This window comes from Perognathus longimembris, chromosome 14 (genome assembly GCF_023159225.1).
Source record: "Perognathus longimembris pacificus isolate PPM17 chromosome 14, ASM2315922v1, whole genome shotgun sequence".
NCBI lineage: Eukaryota > Metazoa > Chordata > Mammalia > Rodentia > Heteromyidae > Perognathus > Perognathus longimembris.
The window spans coordinates 31,986,744-32,004,120 of record NC_063174.1 but is presented as its reverse complement, the minus strand read 5'-3'; the positions used below and the strand labels follow the sequence as shown (position 1 = coordinate 32,004,120).

Sequence of the window (17,377 nt, the reverse complement as noted above, 5' to 3'; positions counted from 1 at the left end):
GTGGGGAAGAGCCCTTCTCTTTGAAAGCTTTTGGATTTACAGGCTGTGATCATTATATACCCTCACACTAGTTTTACACACACACAGATATGCACAGATGCGTGTATGCATATGCAGACACATACACATCTGTGAGAGTTGTATATGAAATTTTAGTGTGATTTGATCAAATATTAGTTTTAAAATGAACTCACTTATATTTTCTTCCACTTAAATAATTTTCCTGTCTTTTCAAGAACACTTTCTAGTTGCTATTCTGTGTGCACTTAATTTTTAAGTATATCTGGATACAAATATGTCTGTATGCATGTGAGTATATATTCATGCATGGAATAAAAAATATAGCCCCCTACAAATATTTTGTTTCACTTACTACTCTCTAACCTTTTTTGTCTACTTTAAGTTCATACATTTGGAGCTCATTTGTGTGCAACTTAAGTTATAAGTGTAATTTGGAAAGAGAGCTGATGTTTTTCTTTAGAATTTCATTTTGTTTCTATCTGAAAAGTAAGTATGCTTATACATAGATTTCCTGACAATTATTATTATAGACGTGACATGTTTATTGGTTTGGCAGCTTTAGTTTCTGCTTCATTCTTCTTTTCATTTCCTCTAGACAATACTCATTTGTTAAGAGACAACTTGAATTTTTTCTCCATGACTGGCAATCCAAACTCTGTACCTGATACTTTTGCTCATTGACTGGTGCTTTTCCAATTGACTACATTTTCCACCCCAATTACTTGATTTTTAACATAATCATTTCACCTTTATTGAAGTTTAGTTCACCAATAAAAATTATATATTTAAGGTGTACAATATAGTGCTTGGATACATGCATACATGTTAAATGATTACCACAATCAAAGTAATAAACATGTATGCCATGTCACAGTTATTTAGTGAGTAGAAAAACAAGTAGTTTTAAATTTTACTATTTAAAATTAAACTTTAAAAATAAAATTATTATGTAATACTGACAATTGAATTGTCTATATTTTAACCAAGCAGCTTGAGAAATTTTCACTCAGGGAATATGCATGCAGAACTAGCATCCCAACATCCTATCACCAGAAACTCAGAAGTTCTCCCATGCATTCTACAGGTATTAAACAATTCTGCCTCTCAAAAGTAGCTCATGTTAAAAAAAAGGGAGGGAGGGAGAGAAGAAAGAAGGAAAAAGAAGGAAGGAAGGAAGGAAGGAAGGAAGGAAGGAAGGAAGGAAGGAAGGAAGGAAGGAAGGAAGTAGCTCATGTCTTGACTCTCAGAACCATAAATTGGTTTTCCAGCTTTTGTGCTTGATTGAAGTAGAGTTACACAGAGCATACTATTTCATGAGAGACTCTTGATCAACATTGAATTGTTGAGGTACATCTGTTATAGCAGTTGATGTGTCACTTTTTGCATTTTCAGTCCCTCCTATGATCATACAGTGGTGCCATTAATAAAACATTTATGGATCTTTGGGTGTTTTTCATTTTGGGGCCAATGTGAACAGTGCTGCTGCAAATAGCTGGTCTGTGTGGTCTGGTGCATATGTGTAGATAGTTCTGTGGTGCAGACACCTAAGGGTGCAGTGGCTAGGTCTGAATATATTCAACCTTTGGTGATAATAGCCAGACAATTTCCCAAAGCAGTGATTGGTGCTATCCCTCACAGCATGGTGCTTACCAGGAGCTCAGTCTTTTAAAGAAAGGTTGAAACATTACTTGTCATGGGTGATCTTAGAAATTTATGAAATAGGAAGAATATTGTTCTACTCTTCTGGGTTACTAATCACACATATTAAAAAATACCTTCCTAATTTGCACATATACTCTCACATGTATGGAAAAGCACTCTTCTTTTGTCAGGATTCTGTATATTATAAACTAGAAGGACTGAGAGAGGGCATGGGTCAAGTGATAGAGAACTTGTCTAGCAATTACAAGACTCTTAGTTCAAACTCCAGTATTGCCCCCTCCCCCCAAAAGAGGTAAAAAATTATAGATACAAGCTAGGTGTGGTGATACACACATATAATCCTAGTGCTTAGCATGTTGAGATAGCAAGATTCCAAGTTCAAGATCACCCTGTCTAAACAAACAAAAGGAAATTCAGACATGAGATTAAGTGCAGGCAGAGTTCATTGGTGACTAAGTATTATCAGATTCCTAATTCTGGACAGTGAGTACCCACAAACATTTTCAGCTTTCACAAGTTATTACAAAGGTGGTACAATTGTTTGTTTACTGCTTACATTCAAGACCCTGAAAATCTCAATTGAACTGGCTTCTGATAGTTTTGAAAGAAAAGACTTAGCTCCTGCTTTGGTTTGTGGAGTCTGTTCCCAGCAAATGCATCTCCAGAGTGAAGCCAGTGAATTCTAACCTATAGTTCTTCACTGATTATCGAATACTTCGATTGCTAAGTATTACCTTTTACTTTTAAGTAATGGAAGTTAATTCATTTTGGTGTTACTTCATTACAGTGTGAGTGGATTAAGTACTCGGAGGCTTGAGACACCCAGAGACTGGCAGATTAACATCCAGACGGCATGCATTCTTCCTTGTTCTTCAAGACTGCTGGTTATCTTTTTTTTTTTTTTTTAAGTGAAAATGACCTTTTCCTTTCTTTTCATCAAATGAGTGAGAGTGAAATTTCTGTGAAGAACTACTTCTTTTTTTTTTTCTTTTCAGTCTTAGGCTCTTTAGTTCTAGGGAAAGATTGCAAAAATGCTTTATGTGGAAATGTCACTTGCCTGACTTCCTTCCACTGATTTTCACTAACTTCATACCAATTCTGTTAAATTCCTGAGGAGAGAGGAACCACCAGTGCATGACATAATTGTATGAAAAGACTGTGAAGAATGTCAATGATAACTTCAGTGCCTATCAAAATGTCATTATGCATCTATTTCTTGGTCCCGAGGAGAAAAATAAGGGGATGGTTGTTGTGTTTTTTTTTTAACTTACCAATTAGTATTAGAAGTATCCTATGTTAAATATTATTCCTGATGGGTAATTTTGTGGAAAACAATTTATCTTAGAGCAATAGAGACCTCAGGAAGGAGTCTTGTTTAATTCACTACCTTCAGAAATCATCTATTACAATCACTTGCACATCATAAGTTTGTTATAAACAATCAAATTTGTGATTATGAGCTAGAACTAATAGTGCTGGAACTCTGTGAAGGTCAAGGTATCCAGGCTTCTGCTGTATTTTATCATGGAAGTTTATTTTTCTTTCAATTGTAATGACTAAAGTCTTTTTTCATATGTAGGGGAGCCAAAAGAGTGAGATTATTAAGAGCATACAGGATATTCCCATATATGTATATGATTGGAATAACTTGATATACCTTTTCTGAGAAACAACTTAAATATTACAAGACAATATAATTGGCATGTTTCATATACATGTATAACCATAAAGATAAGATTATTTTATAATTCTTTCTACTAGTTTTGCTTTTACTACCTATGAATTTTACTTCTGTGTTTTGACAATCAGATATACATAGAGTATTTGTTGTAACTTAATTCATGGATGAGAAAACTAGAAATCTTGACATATAATTACAATGTACTAGTTTAGTAGTGTTATAATTGTGATAGAGGACACCAATGGTTGAATTTTTTTTTTTTTTGTAGAAATCCTCGGGCTTAAACTTAGAGCCAGAGCACTGTCCCTGACTCAGGAATAGCACTCCACCATTTGAGTCATAGCTCTACTTTTGGCATTTTGGTGGTTAATTGGAGATGAGTCTCATTAACTTACCTGCATGGGCTGGCTTCAAACCATCATCTTTAGATCTCAGTCTCCTGAGTATCTAGGATTACAGGTGCAAGCTACTAGTACCCAGCTTGAAATTATGTATTTGCAGAAATATTTCACACTATAGAAATTGTTTGCATTGTGATTTCAAGTGTTAGCAGGAAATAGAACTTTAGGGATTCAAGTTCTATAAAAATGTTATATTCTCATAAATCTGTGTAAATAACAGAAACATTTAATTTCTTTACATTTTTATTTTCTATAATGAATATTGGAATATAGTAAGCATATTCAAAGAGTGACTAAAATAGCAGATGAAGCTTCTTTCATTGACTGTAGTACATCATTTCCTTTGAAGATCTTGGTTTAACTTCTTGGCTTTTGTGTTGGTTGTCATATTTAGATTTCTTCTTTTCTTAAGGATTTACAACATTACACATATTTATCCACAGTGGATAAAAGTGGTAGAGGAAATATCCAAGGAGATAAACATTCTAAACAGCTAGCTCATTCTAAATAGCTAGCTCGTGTCCTTTTCATATATAACTAAACCTGAATTTTAAATAAGATGACTTCCTTTTAGCAAATCAAATAACTAATTTTGTCTTTGCTAACACATTCAAGTATGCAATATGTTTGCTATACCTAAAGTTAAAGTGGGAAAAAAATTCCAATTTGGATATCATTATTTCTTCCTTTTGCCTTTTGACTCTAGCTAGTAATTCCAGAACCATATTGAGTAAGTGTGGGATGAGTGGACAACCTTATTTGTTCCTGACTTTAGCAGAAACAATTTCAGTTTTTCTCCACTTAGTGTGATGTTGGCTATGGACTTATCATAAATGGCCTTTTAAAAAATTACATTGAGATACATTTCCTCTATTCCTAGTTTCTTCTGCATTTTCTCATAAATGGATATTGAGTTTTGTCAAAGGTTTTCCCTGTACTGAGATGATCACTTGATTTTTGTTCTTGTTTGTGATGAATTACATGATTGATTTGTGGATGCCAAACCATCCTTACATCCATGAAATGAAGCCAGGTTGAGTGTGATCTTTTTAAAATGTTGTTGAATCTAGTTTTCAATTATTTTGTTGAAAATATTTGTATCTAGGTTTCCTAAGGTGACTGATCTATAGTTCTTTTTACTTATATATCCCTGTGTGGTTTTGAAGTGAATTTAGTGCTTGCCTTATTGAATCCATTTATTAGTGATCCTTAACATAATGCTTCATGGAAAAGTTTGAGGAGATTGGTGGCAGTTTTTTAAAGATCTGGTAAAATTTGGCCTAAAATCCATTGTGTCTGTATTTGCAGATTATATAATTCCACATACTTGAAAGACCTTAGAGATTTCACAAAAAAATCCTACTAGATCTGATAAAACATTTTTGAAAATGTAGCAGGATATAAGATTAACATATAAAAATAATTTTTCTATATATCAACAATGAACAGGCTGAAAAATAAATCAAGATAATCCCATTCACTAAGTGTTGCTGTTTTTGCTTAGGATTGCATTTGCTATTTGGAAATCTTCTCTGCATCCATATGAATTTTAGGATTGATTTTTTTTCTATTTCTGCAAAGAATACACTGAATTTTATGGACATTTTATTGAATTTGTAGATTGCTTATGATAGTACAGCCATTCCATGTTATTAATTCTGCTAATCCGTGAACATGGGGAGTCCTTCATCTTATGGAGTCTTCTTCAATTTCCTTCTTCAAGGTTTTATAATTTTAAATGTAGAGGACTTTTGCCTCCTTGAATGCGTTTATACCTATTATGTTTCTTCTTTTCTCTCTTTCTTTTCACTTATTTTTGAGGGCCTATAGGAAGTAACAGAATATTAAGGGAAATTTGTTCAAAGTGTACTGTGTGTAAGTTTGGAAATATTACAATGAAACTCCCTCATATTATAAATGCATGCTAACTCAAAAATAAACTTAAAGCTGGGTGCCTTATACTTGAAATCCTATCTACTTAGGAGGCTGAGATCTGAGGATTATGATTTGAAACCAGCCCAGGCTGCAAGTGAAAGCATAGCTCAAGTGGTAGCTGGGTAGACTTGAACAAAAAGCTGAGGGACAGAGCTGTAGATTTGGACTTTAATGATGTTTTAGAAATCAGTATTTATATTCTTGTTGTGTACAAAGAAAGTGCCAGAAGGTGCCAGATGACAGACTTTATTCCTAATTGATCTGTGATCAGGAGTGTGACTTTGAGCTGGAACTCCAGAGGTTTTGCTCATAATGTTTTGAGAATACCTCAGGACATGACGTGGCTTTTATGAAATGCATTTGTCTTATGTGTAAATGGAGCATTGGTCACGGCACAGTGATTTTTCAATCTGTGCCCAATGGAAGCTCCAGGGAAGCAGCAGTGTGAAAACTTCAGCTGTAGACCTGGAGGGCCTGCATAGTGCTGGGCACATAACCAGTGCTCAGTAACTATGGCTGAATGTCCTGTGGAGCTCTGCCTGGGAGTCCCACTCTCCAGCTTAGCTTTGCCCAGCATGATCCTACTTGCACATTTTGTATATTGTGCATGAGGTTCGTTTTCACCAACAAGCTAAAGAATTATTTTTTAAATGAAGAGTAAAAGTTTGAAATTCCTCATCATAATTCCATGTTACTATTTTTATAATTTTTAAAACTGTTATTATAAAGATGATGTCCAGAAGGGGTTGCAGTTATATAAGTCAGGTAAAGAGTACTCCAGTTTCTATTTGGACAATGTTACTATTTGTGGCCATCTTTAAAAACAAAATTTACAGTTACCATAATACTTCTTTCCTTTGTCTACTACCCATTTTTTTTTTGTTTTGCTGGGTTTTTGTTTTCTTGTTTTGCTGTTTTTGTCGAAGGGGAATAACTTAAGTTTGAACTCATTGCCTTGTACTTGGAAGGCAAGTCCTCTACTAATTGAGCCATATCCCCAGCCCTTTTTGTTTCAAATAGGATTTTGCATTTATGGTTGGCTGTCCTGAGACACAATCTTCCCATTTATGTTTTCTGTGTAGCTGGGGTGATCACATGCATCAACATGCCAAGTTTTTATTAGATGCGATGAGGGTCACATAAACTTTTTATTCAGGCTAGCATGGAACGGTAATTCTCCCTACCTCTCAAATAGTGAGAATTACAGTAGTTAGCTACCCTGTGCAGCCATATTGCTAAATTCTGTGACCATGCTGTAAAGAGATTATGTTTATGACAGAGACAGATGAATGGAAGGTGGATAGTCAGAGATCAGGATGATAGGTATTGCCAGCTGAGAGACAAGCTGGTGTGAAGGTCATAAGAGAGGCTGGAGAGGTCAGAGTGGTGCCAGGGTGTGACTGGGATGTCATGTTGGGGAAGTAGTTAGGTTGGACAGACCTTTGTGTGTGATCAGATGTTTGCCTTTACTTCCAAAGTAAACCATCAGAAAAAGGCAGGTATAACCAAATCTTATTTATGAAAAGTTCCTGAAAATAGTGTTGATGTTGAACCTTTGGAACCTGAGAGATATCTGTTCTGAGACCCCTGGACCTTGGGTTTAATGGGTATCATAAATAATGTATACATTTCTTAATTTTTCAGACCAAGAGGCTTTTTTCCAGGATTGGTTTTCAGAGTCTCAAAAACTGATTAATTATATAATTCCATAGCTCTCCTGAAGGGAAAATTTATTGCCTGTCTTAATTAAGAGCCAACTTTAATTTATTAGTTTGCTGACATGTAGAAGGGAGAAATAACCAGCTCTGGAGACAAACAAAAGCCACTTTTCACCTGAACATTTTCTCATGCAATGTTCATTTGTTTTTGTTTTTTGGGGGGCTTTTTGGTACTGGGGATCGAACCCAGGATGTTGCACTTGCTAGGCAAGTGCTTTGCCACTGAGCTACATCCCAGCCCCATGCAATGTTAATTTGATTTGTTGGTAATTGTGGGATACCTATTAGGAAACCTACTTGGAAGAGATTGAAGGTGATATTTAGTGTAGGGAACATTGAAATTGAGACAACTGGGCTAAGTGTGAGCATTGTCTTAAATGAGATTTTGGCTCTGCCATTTTAAGCAAAATATTGCCTTGTGTGAGAAAGTTATTAGTGCCTTAGTTTCCCAGGTAAGTAACACTTTAGCTGTATTTTCATGGCAGGTACATGGTCTGTCTAGGGATGAGGAAAAAATTTGCCCTGGGCCTGACTCCCCTTGGTCTACCTTAGCAATTACTTTTAGTTTATCATTTCTTGGCATCTAGACATAAGTATAAACCATCCATCAAAATGATAAATGATCTGGTGTCATAAATAAAGTGAAACAAATAAAGGATGCACTTAAAGTAGAATGAAAAACCCTTCTAGTGTACCAGTGAACAGATTATTGTAAACACTGAAAGACTGTAATATTTATCCTCAAAACATAATTAAAAGGACAGAAAATGACTCTTAAGAAAATGAATCTAAAGCAATGATAGTCCTATATGGCAAATGAAGAGAAACAGACCAATACATTTTCACATTATTACCTCTTTCAGTGTAATATTTATATGTGCATATTTATTTAAGTCATTCTGTTGCTTTTTTAGAGCTCATTTTATTTTCAATGAGAAAAATATTGGCCTCAATGAGTTCTTAAGATACCTTTAGATTTATGCTAAAATACTTTCTTCACTAATAAAAACAGCTCAGATGCAAACTTCATATAGGGATGGAATGTGAAGCAATTAGCAAATTGCTTTGGTAGAGAGTGAAAGCATCAAAAAACGATACAAACTCAGGACTCATGGGGATGCTAAAAGCCAGTCTTTACCTAACCCTTGCTATGTGCCTCACTGAACTGACTCAAGTCACAGCATTTCCCCTTAATCCTCACAATAAGTTTATGATGTAAGCACTGTCATTATCCCCCTTGCAGAGATAAGGTTTATGGAGATTAAATAATGTGCTCAAGGCTGCAGACACAGTTAAATCATAGATCGAAAGCCAGACTTAGGTCCTCTGCAGCCTGATCTTGGGATCTTGTGTTGTAACACAAATAAGACCCAGGCACAATGATCCCTTATGTGTTTATCTTCTGAAGTCACAGTTGCACTTGGAGCAAAATGACATTTTACTTATCCTTCTACATCAAGGGATTTAAGTATTCCATGTATGAATCATAGTAGAAGTACCTGTTGAATAACTAACATTCTCTGAACTCAGTGAAAGTTAATATATGAAAGAAAACACTGCACTATTATTGGGATGGTATGGATGATAAAAGTTCCAATTACTTTCAAAGCTCTGTTATGATAATTCTTTCCTCAAAGATGAGATATTTCAAAAAGGGAAGGGAGCTAATCTCTGCTGCTTAGAGAAATTGAGAGATTATGGAAAAACCCAGATGCCTGTGATATGAAATAATGTTCATGCTATTAGGAAAGGTTCAGAGAATGAATTCTCCCAGTTTATAAAGTATAATTTAATTGGACTATGGGATGGGGTTGCTTTTGCTACACCAAAGCAGCCAGTCTTTCATCCAGAGACCAAAATAAAAGGAATAGTTAGGAGCTATTTCAAATCTTTGGTCATTTTTTAAAAAAAGCTTCGTGTGTGATTAGCATAAGAAAGAATACTATTGTGCATTAAATTAGTATACGCTGTAACTTAAGGGGCAAGCAGCTTATCTTCAGCTTTGAGAAACTGGTCTTTTTTTTTTTTAATCATTGTAAAGAATAGTTTCTCAAGGAGGTTGGTGGAAGGTTCTAGTTGAGTTTGCACGCATGTCTTTAAGGTAAGTAGTACTAACTTCAGTTTCACCTCTTGCTCAGTGCTGTTCTGATTCAGTGTGATGATGATGGCCATTCTAACTTGAGTATTTGAATGCCATATCAGAAAGCTGTATCAATAAAAATTGTTTTCTAAGCATGATTTCTGCCATTGTCTTTCCTCCATGGATGCTTAGAGCTCAGCTGCCCTCCTTTCCCCCAGAAATCTTGAGGAGTCAGACTGGAATGAACAAAAGCTGTCATGCAGTGATATGTCTACTGTACCAAGAGTGACACTTCCAGTTACCTAAGCCTTACTGAAGGCTGGGGAAAACTTCTTTTTTCTCTCCCTGGACTTGGATTTTTTGTAAAAGGAAAATTTCTCAGGCTGATGAAAATAGAAAGAGCTACAGGAGCCAGCATGTCAAGTTGATGAGGTTGCTTTTGTTGATTTTAGTTTCTCATAGTCGGTGAGTGGAACTCTGTCTCCAAAGGTGCATGGAAGTCCATAGTTCTCAATTCTGATTCAGTTATGAAATAATTCTGAAATACTAGTTTGACTGAAATAAATGTGACTTCCCATTTTAGTGAGGCTTCATGATTGTTTGTTGGTGGTAGTGTTTTTTAATCTCTGAGACTCTTCCTGACTGTTCTTCCTATGGGAGATCCATTCTCAGAGCATTTCCTCTGGTATACTGTGCTGTGATGACGCATAGGAATGTCAGCCCTCTCGGTAGATTATAAGCTCCTTGAGAGAGAGCAGAGCTGTGTCTTAGTAATTTTGCCTTCCTGATACTTAATACGGTATATAGCAACCGTTGTCATGTTGTCTTAGTCAACCAGTATTTGTTGGGTCTTTCTTTCCCCCACTAAAAGAATTCCTTTTTCTTTCCCTCTTATTTCCTCATCTTTCATTTTCTCCAGGTCCTCTCCATCTGTCCCAAGGACATGAGAGCGGATATCTGCGTTCATCTAAACCGGAAGGTTTTCAATGAGCATCCTGCTTTCCGATTGGCCAGCGATGGGTGTCTGCGGGCCTTGGCGGTAGAGTTCCAAACCATTCACTGTGCTCCTGGCGACCTCATTTACCACGCTGGAGAAAGCGTAGATGCCCTCTGCTTTGTGGTGTCGGGTTCCTTAGAAGTCATCCAGGACGATGAGGTGGTGGCTATTTTAGGTACTGTGAACTTATCTGACGTAGTCATAAACATATTACGACTTCGGAGATACTGCCTGCCAGGCTTTTAAACAGAATTTCTTTTCTTTTTTCCAGTTTGGTAACTTTAGAAATTGGGTACTAATGAGACAATCTTAGTGAAAACTAGTCATACTGCTTCAGCAAAGAACACCATTAGTATTCGTCATGGCTTGTTGGGGTTCATGAGAGTCTGATTCAACTTTGACAATTATGGGGGAGTTGCTTTAGGACAGCCTCAAGGTCCTCTGTAAATGTGAGCTGGCTTTTGGAATGAACGTTCAGTTAGTAACCTGAGGAGTTCCAGAGGGGCAGTGGAAACCTGTCTACTTCAGCCCCTTCCCCTTACAGAGGGACTAAGGAAGGGCCCAGGAAAGCTCACTGACCTGTCTAGTTAGTAAGTCTCTATCTGGATTGACTGCTTTGTCACAGTGGATTTCGGTAGTTAATTGCAGAAGGTTCTCAGGAGTCTCACAGTTAAGCATAGTGCAACTGAATTTAGATCTGGGTTTATAAATCTGATTTCAGTCATCAATCTTCCTAAGTCAGGGAAATCATTTGCCTAATAAAAAATTTATTTTCTATCTATTCATCCATTGAGGTGTATCTGGGCTTATTCCATACCATGACTATGATGAATAGTGCTGTAATAAACATGGTTGGTTGTGCACCTGGTGGCTTTATTATATCCTCATTTGTAATCTTTTGGGTAAATGCCTAGGAGTAGTTCTACTTAAATTTTTTGAGTAACCTCTACTCTGCTTTCTAGAGTGTTTGAGCAAGTTTACATTACTAACAACAGTTTATTAGGGTTCCCATTTGGCCACATCGCCATCAGCATCTGTTGTTGTTTGTTTTCTTGATACTGGCCATTCTAACTGGGACTATGTGAAATCTCAATGTTGTTTTGATTTGCATTTCTTTTATGGCCAGAGATGTTGAACATTTCTTCATGTGTCTATTGGTCATCAAGAAAATGTCACACACACATACACACACACATGCACAGAGAGAGAGAGAGAGATGCACACACATACTAGAGTTATACTTATCTATTCGAAAGAATGATATTGTACCATTTGTAAAGAAATGGAAAGAACTGGAAAAATTATAGTAAGGCCCAGAGAGACAAAGGATGAGTTTTCCCTTATATGTGGAAGCTAGATTTAACTTGCAAGTAAGTGAGTAAATATGATGAGTAGTATGCAAGTGTACACAAATGTATTAATTGAAATATGATAGGCAAAAACAAAATTCAGCAAAATAAAATCCCAAGAGGCTGGTACTAGACAGAGGTGGGGTAAGGTCAAGGGAAAAGGGATAGACAAATGAAGAGGAGAAGAGTGGGAAATGCAGACAGGAATCCAATATATAGCCTACAAAATTAAGAAGAGTGAGGGGAAGAGAAAGGGGTGACATTGATCAAGATATGTTCCATTCAATAGCTGCTTTGTTAAATAGCAATTCCTTTGTACAACTATGTGAAGACAATACAAAAAAATTAGGCACTAAAAATATTCATTCTCAAATTCATAGACCCAGTAGATACTTGTACCAATAACAATACAACCACCAAAGCAGTAAGAGTGCAGGACATTGACAAAATTAAATATTGACAGTTTGAGGATTGTATAAGATATATATATATATATATATATATATATTAGATGGACTTGTCGATCACTTTCTGTTCAGATGTCTGCAGCATAGTTCTAAAAGGAAGGAGTAATGAGCTCAGAAAGAATCACCCGTTTGTTCTCAGGTGAAGTAAGTTAGATTTTCCAAGATGTCTATTTTGATCATATTCATCATGGCTGGTGTCTCATGAAAAATGAGCTCAATCTTTAAACAATTGGATTTTTAGCTACTGAAGTGAACCCACTGCAACTTGAATGCTACTTATTCTCATTAAAAAAAGATTGATGGATTTAGAAAGCCACAAAAGCCAAAATGAAAGATAATTCAAATCCAACGCAGAAATGAAAATGGACTAAAAAATAAAAATCCCAGTTATTTGAAAAAGAAAATGTACTGAACCAAGAAGAAATGACCTTTTATAGGAAAAGGGTTTCTATAAATAAAATTGTGAGAGATCAAAATGGCTCAGTGTGGCAGATCGCTGAATAGCATTGTTTGCAAACCTTTTCTTAACTCGTTATAAATAATCTTACAATTACATTTCTAGGAACAAATTTTGAAGATTTTTTTTTGCAAGAAAGAAATGCAGTGCACTAGAATCACTTCTGGTTGAATTGAATGCTACCTGAGGTTTGCTCTGCTGTGATGGCTGGAGTATAAGGGAAACAGACAATCCTCTATAAAAACTGAATGATTGGGTGAGAATGTTGAAAGAGGTGGCATTGATCAAGATGCACTGTATTCATAAACTGCTTCGGTAAATGGCAACTCCTTTGTACAACTACTTAAAGATAATAAAAAATATATTTTAAAAAACAACAATTCTTTGTGAACTCAACACCTGGACACTGTCCCTTAGCTCTTTGCTCAAGATTGGTGCTCTACCACTTGAAGCATACCTCCACTTCCAGCCTTTTGATGCTTAATTGACTTGAGTCTCATGGATTTTCCTGCCTGGTCTGGCTTTCCGATCTTGATGTTCATATCTCAGCCTCCTAAGCAGTTAGGATGAACATGAACCACCAGCACCTGGCACTTTGAATGGTCTGATTTCCTTCATGAGGAGGATGAAACACTAGCCCCAAACCAATGTGTTTCAATTTCCCAAAGGTCCCCTCAGTGGGTGCTGAGGGAAGCCGACATCAATCTATCACATGAAAATTAGATTGCCACAATCCATTAGCTCAGAAGCTGACTCCTGGTCATTTGTTTTGGCCCATTTTCTTCATTATAGCTGCACCTTGGTAATTCCTTTTCTAAAAAAAGGTTGGAGAAAGCTTGGAGTACAGTGCCTCCAGACTGAGTCTGCTCAAATGGAATCATTTGCTCAGTGAGACAGAAAAATTGCATTTTCTTTTCATTTTGAAATAAAATGGTAACTGCTTTTACCCAATGCCAGAGTGAAAATGAACACTAGGCCCCTGAGTACTGGAACCAGTCACATATGACTGTCACATTTTATTTCTGCGCATGTGTGTTTCTTGTTCTTCATCCTCAAAAGTTGTGGGATTCAGGGACTTTTCCTATGTTGGCTTAACAAGTCAAAGAATTATGAGGACCTCTCTCTGGACATCTCTGTTTCTGTCTCTGTCTCTTTGTCTCTCTTTCTCTCCTTCCTCTCTCTTCCTCCCTGTCTTCTACCTTCCCTCCTTCCTTCCTTGTTTCCTTTCTTGCTTGCTCTCCTACCTTAATGAATCTGTAGATCAAGTTTCTATAACTTTATTTAGTAGCCCTCCTATCTTTTATATTGGCTTATTTGCCAGTGAAAAGGTAGAGGAGGGAGGTCATTTTGAAATTAATTAGAATCTCTGGATCCTGAAACAGGTGTAGTTTTATTCTTTTGGATCCTTGCCTCTGTAGCCTCTTGGTGGGTACATAATTCTTTAGTGTGTCAAAAGTGCTGAGGAGTTTAATGAACAAGTTTTGAAGCATAACTAATTAATGGAAAGATAAAATCCAGTCAACAAATACCTCCTTTTTGAATGCAGAAGGATGACTTCTACATGTTTTCTAAATAGGGCACAGGAATTTAATTGCAGTTCTTGTCTCTTCCCATCTTGAAGCTTTTGCAGTTTCTACACCTCCACCTTTTTCTGACCTTCCCACTTCTCATAAAACACAAAGAATTCCAAAATTAAGTTCATGATGCATACATAATATTTTATATTCGTTAATGTATTCTTACTTTGTAGTTTCTACTCTATAATTACTTAATGTGAAAGATTTATTGGTGTGGTTGAAATAGCCAGGTTATTTCTAAATGCCTTGACAAGTATATTGTACCTTTCAAAGACTATAAAAATAGCGTTTTCCACCAACAATAGACCCAACTTTTATGGCAATTGTTTTTTGCATTCACATTTCTTCACTTTTATTCTGTTCTTATTGATTATTAGAGTATGGGGTTAGAGTTCTTACATTAAGATAGTGTCTGTCATAAGCCGTTTAATTATAATTTCAAATTCTTCAAAGACTTGCCATCATTTATGTAGTGTTTGGATGGATGTGTTAAATACTACTCTGTCTTTGGGGAAAGAAGTTATAGGAAAAGAAAGGGAAGGAGGATTAATGAGTTTAGTGATACTAGAAGAATAGTTTCTACACTTAGGTCAAGATTAGAACTATGTAAAATCTGTCTTGGGAACATTTGTATATCATCAGAGAAAATTTATAAATGATGGTTCTGAAAATTAAAAGTCTGCTTCTTGTTTTTATTTTGAAAAGAAAAAGTCTGAGATGTAGTGAATAATATTTTGCCATTTCAAGAACATGAAAATAGGACTTTGGGGTTTTTTTTTCCCTGTGATTAAATTTTTTTTTTCTTGTATGCTTGTGTTTAAAAGTCAAATGCATCACCTATTAATAGGTTGTTTCCAAGTTCCAGACAATTATTTCTCTTATTTTTCTCACATATCTGTGGTTTTAAATCAGAACTGTAAAACCTATAGATTTGTCCTGCATTTATTAAAGATTAGCTTTGTGAATTTGGACATGTTTTTATAAAGGGCAAACAAATTGTCTGCTTTCTTTCTCTTTAATGCTTGTTTGCCTTAGTTGAAATGTTCTTACTTTAAATGCTTAAACATTGTTTATACCATCATTTATCTATGGTTCAATGTCTGTATTTTAGAGTTTCCCAGCCTACATATGTTTTGGATAATATGGAAGCATTTCCAATCCTAGTAATAGAGACTTCATTTCAGATCCTCTCCCCAGCACCCTTCAGATAAGTTTTGTTGGTCTCCCTCCCTCTTCCTCCCTCCCCCACCCCTTCCCTCTTGGGCCTGACAGGAAACCATGCTCTCATTCAGCTTCAATTTTTAAAGATTCATTTGCTTTTTCCATATTTCATATAAGTAATATCATTCAGTGCTTGTCCTCCTGTGACTGGTTTATTTCATTTTGCCTAATTGTTGCTAAATGCAACCTGAGGCAGCAATATGGGATACCAGACCAAAGAAAATTGGAAAACACATAAATGTAGATGTAGACAAATAGAAAAGGGGGAGTTCAAGGGTCCCAAGGCTCTCCTGCACTTGGGCCCCAAGTCCCCACAAGCAAGCATATGTATTTGAGTTTACACAGAGAAGGTTACCATGGAGACATGCAAAACATGAGGCATCTATATAATATTACAATCAGAGGAAAAACAGGACATGTGAGAGACTCTGGTTTTCTTATTCTTTTGAGATAGGAGACCACAATCCAGGGAAAGTCCAGACGTGGTGCCCATATAATTACTCCAAGGTTAAGTTGTCAAACTCCGTGGCACAGCTGCCAGCCCAAGGATAGCAGGGGTGGCAATCCAGTCTCTAATCCACTCCAGGGCTGGCTGTTTTAACCCTTCCATGGCCAGCTGTCAGCATTCCCAGTGCTGTTGCAGCAGTATTGCCACCTTTCAATCATTTTCCATGTTTCACAGCTCAGCTTCAGAGTTGCCTATGCTAATGCCCTCTAGGTTCATCCATGATGCTGCAAATGGCAGAATTTCCTCCCTTTTAACGACTGAATAATATTCCATTATGTCCATACTTTGCTGTTTTGAATAATGCTACAATGAGCATGAGTATATGATTGCAGATATCCCTTTGAGATTTTGATTTCAATTCTTTTGGATATATGTCTAGGAGTGGGATTCTTGAGTCAATAGGTTAGAGGGAAGTTGGGGTTCAGGAGCATTGTTTTAGACTATAGGTCTAAAATCTTTTTAGAAAAACAAAGCAGAAGAGCTTTTCTTCTCAAGGATTAATTTAATTTTACTCAATATGTAAGCTATCAATTGTCAGTTGTGAAGTTAAGCTCTTGCTAATCTGTCAGTATAATTGTAATACAATGATGAGGTAAAAGAAAACATCTTTACAACTTGGTGGTCCCAAGTTAAAAAATAAATGAGAGAAAAAAGCATAAAATCATTTGTCAGCCATGAAAGTCTAGTACAGTGTTCTACACATGTCATACCAGCTTTGTGGAGATATGAATAGGAGAATTACATTTCAGAGAAATATTGGTAAAAGTGAACCCTTATTTTTTAAAAAAATATATTGAAAGCAAAAATGACTGGAAGCATGGCTCAAGTGATAGAGTGCCTGCCTAACTTAAACTCAGGATCCTGAAGTTAATCCCCAGTAGCACCAATAAATTAACAGATAAATAAGGCAAAGGACTTGGACACGTTCAGAGAAGACATAGAAACAGTCCTTACCAAGCTGGGCACCAGTAACTAATGCCTGTAATCCTAGCTACTCAGGAGGCTGAGTTCTGACGATCATAGTTCAAAGCCAGACTGGCCATAAAAATCCATAAGACTCCAATTAAACACCAAAACAACAACAACAACAACAAAGTCCTGGAAGTAGAGCTATGGTTCAAGTGGTAGAGTGCTGGCCTCTAGCAGAAAGACTCAGGAACAGCGCCCAGGCCCTGAGTTCAAGCCCTAGGACTGACACACACACACCACACCACACCACACCACATACCATATACAATAATCCATAGTAATTTAAGAGGTTCTTCAGTTAATGATCAGAGAGATCGCCGTCGCCGCCACCGCC

The 17,377-nt window shown here is 36.4% G+C and overlaps 1 protein-coding gene across 1 annotated transcript in view; it reads left to right on the top strand.

Moving 5' to 3' along the window:
• Positions 1–17,377, top strand: part of Kcnh5 (potassium voltage-gated channel subfamily H member 5) — a 282,922-nt gene that overhangs the window by 199,980 nt on the left and 65,565 nt on the right. The window contains exon 9 of the mRNA XM_048362527.1: positions 10,418–10,670. Within this exon, the coding sequence (XP_048218484.1) occupies positions 10,418–10,670 (253 nt within the window). The remainder of the gene's footprint in view (positions 1–10,417; positions 10,671–17,377) is intronic.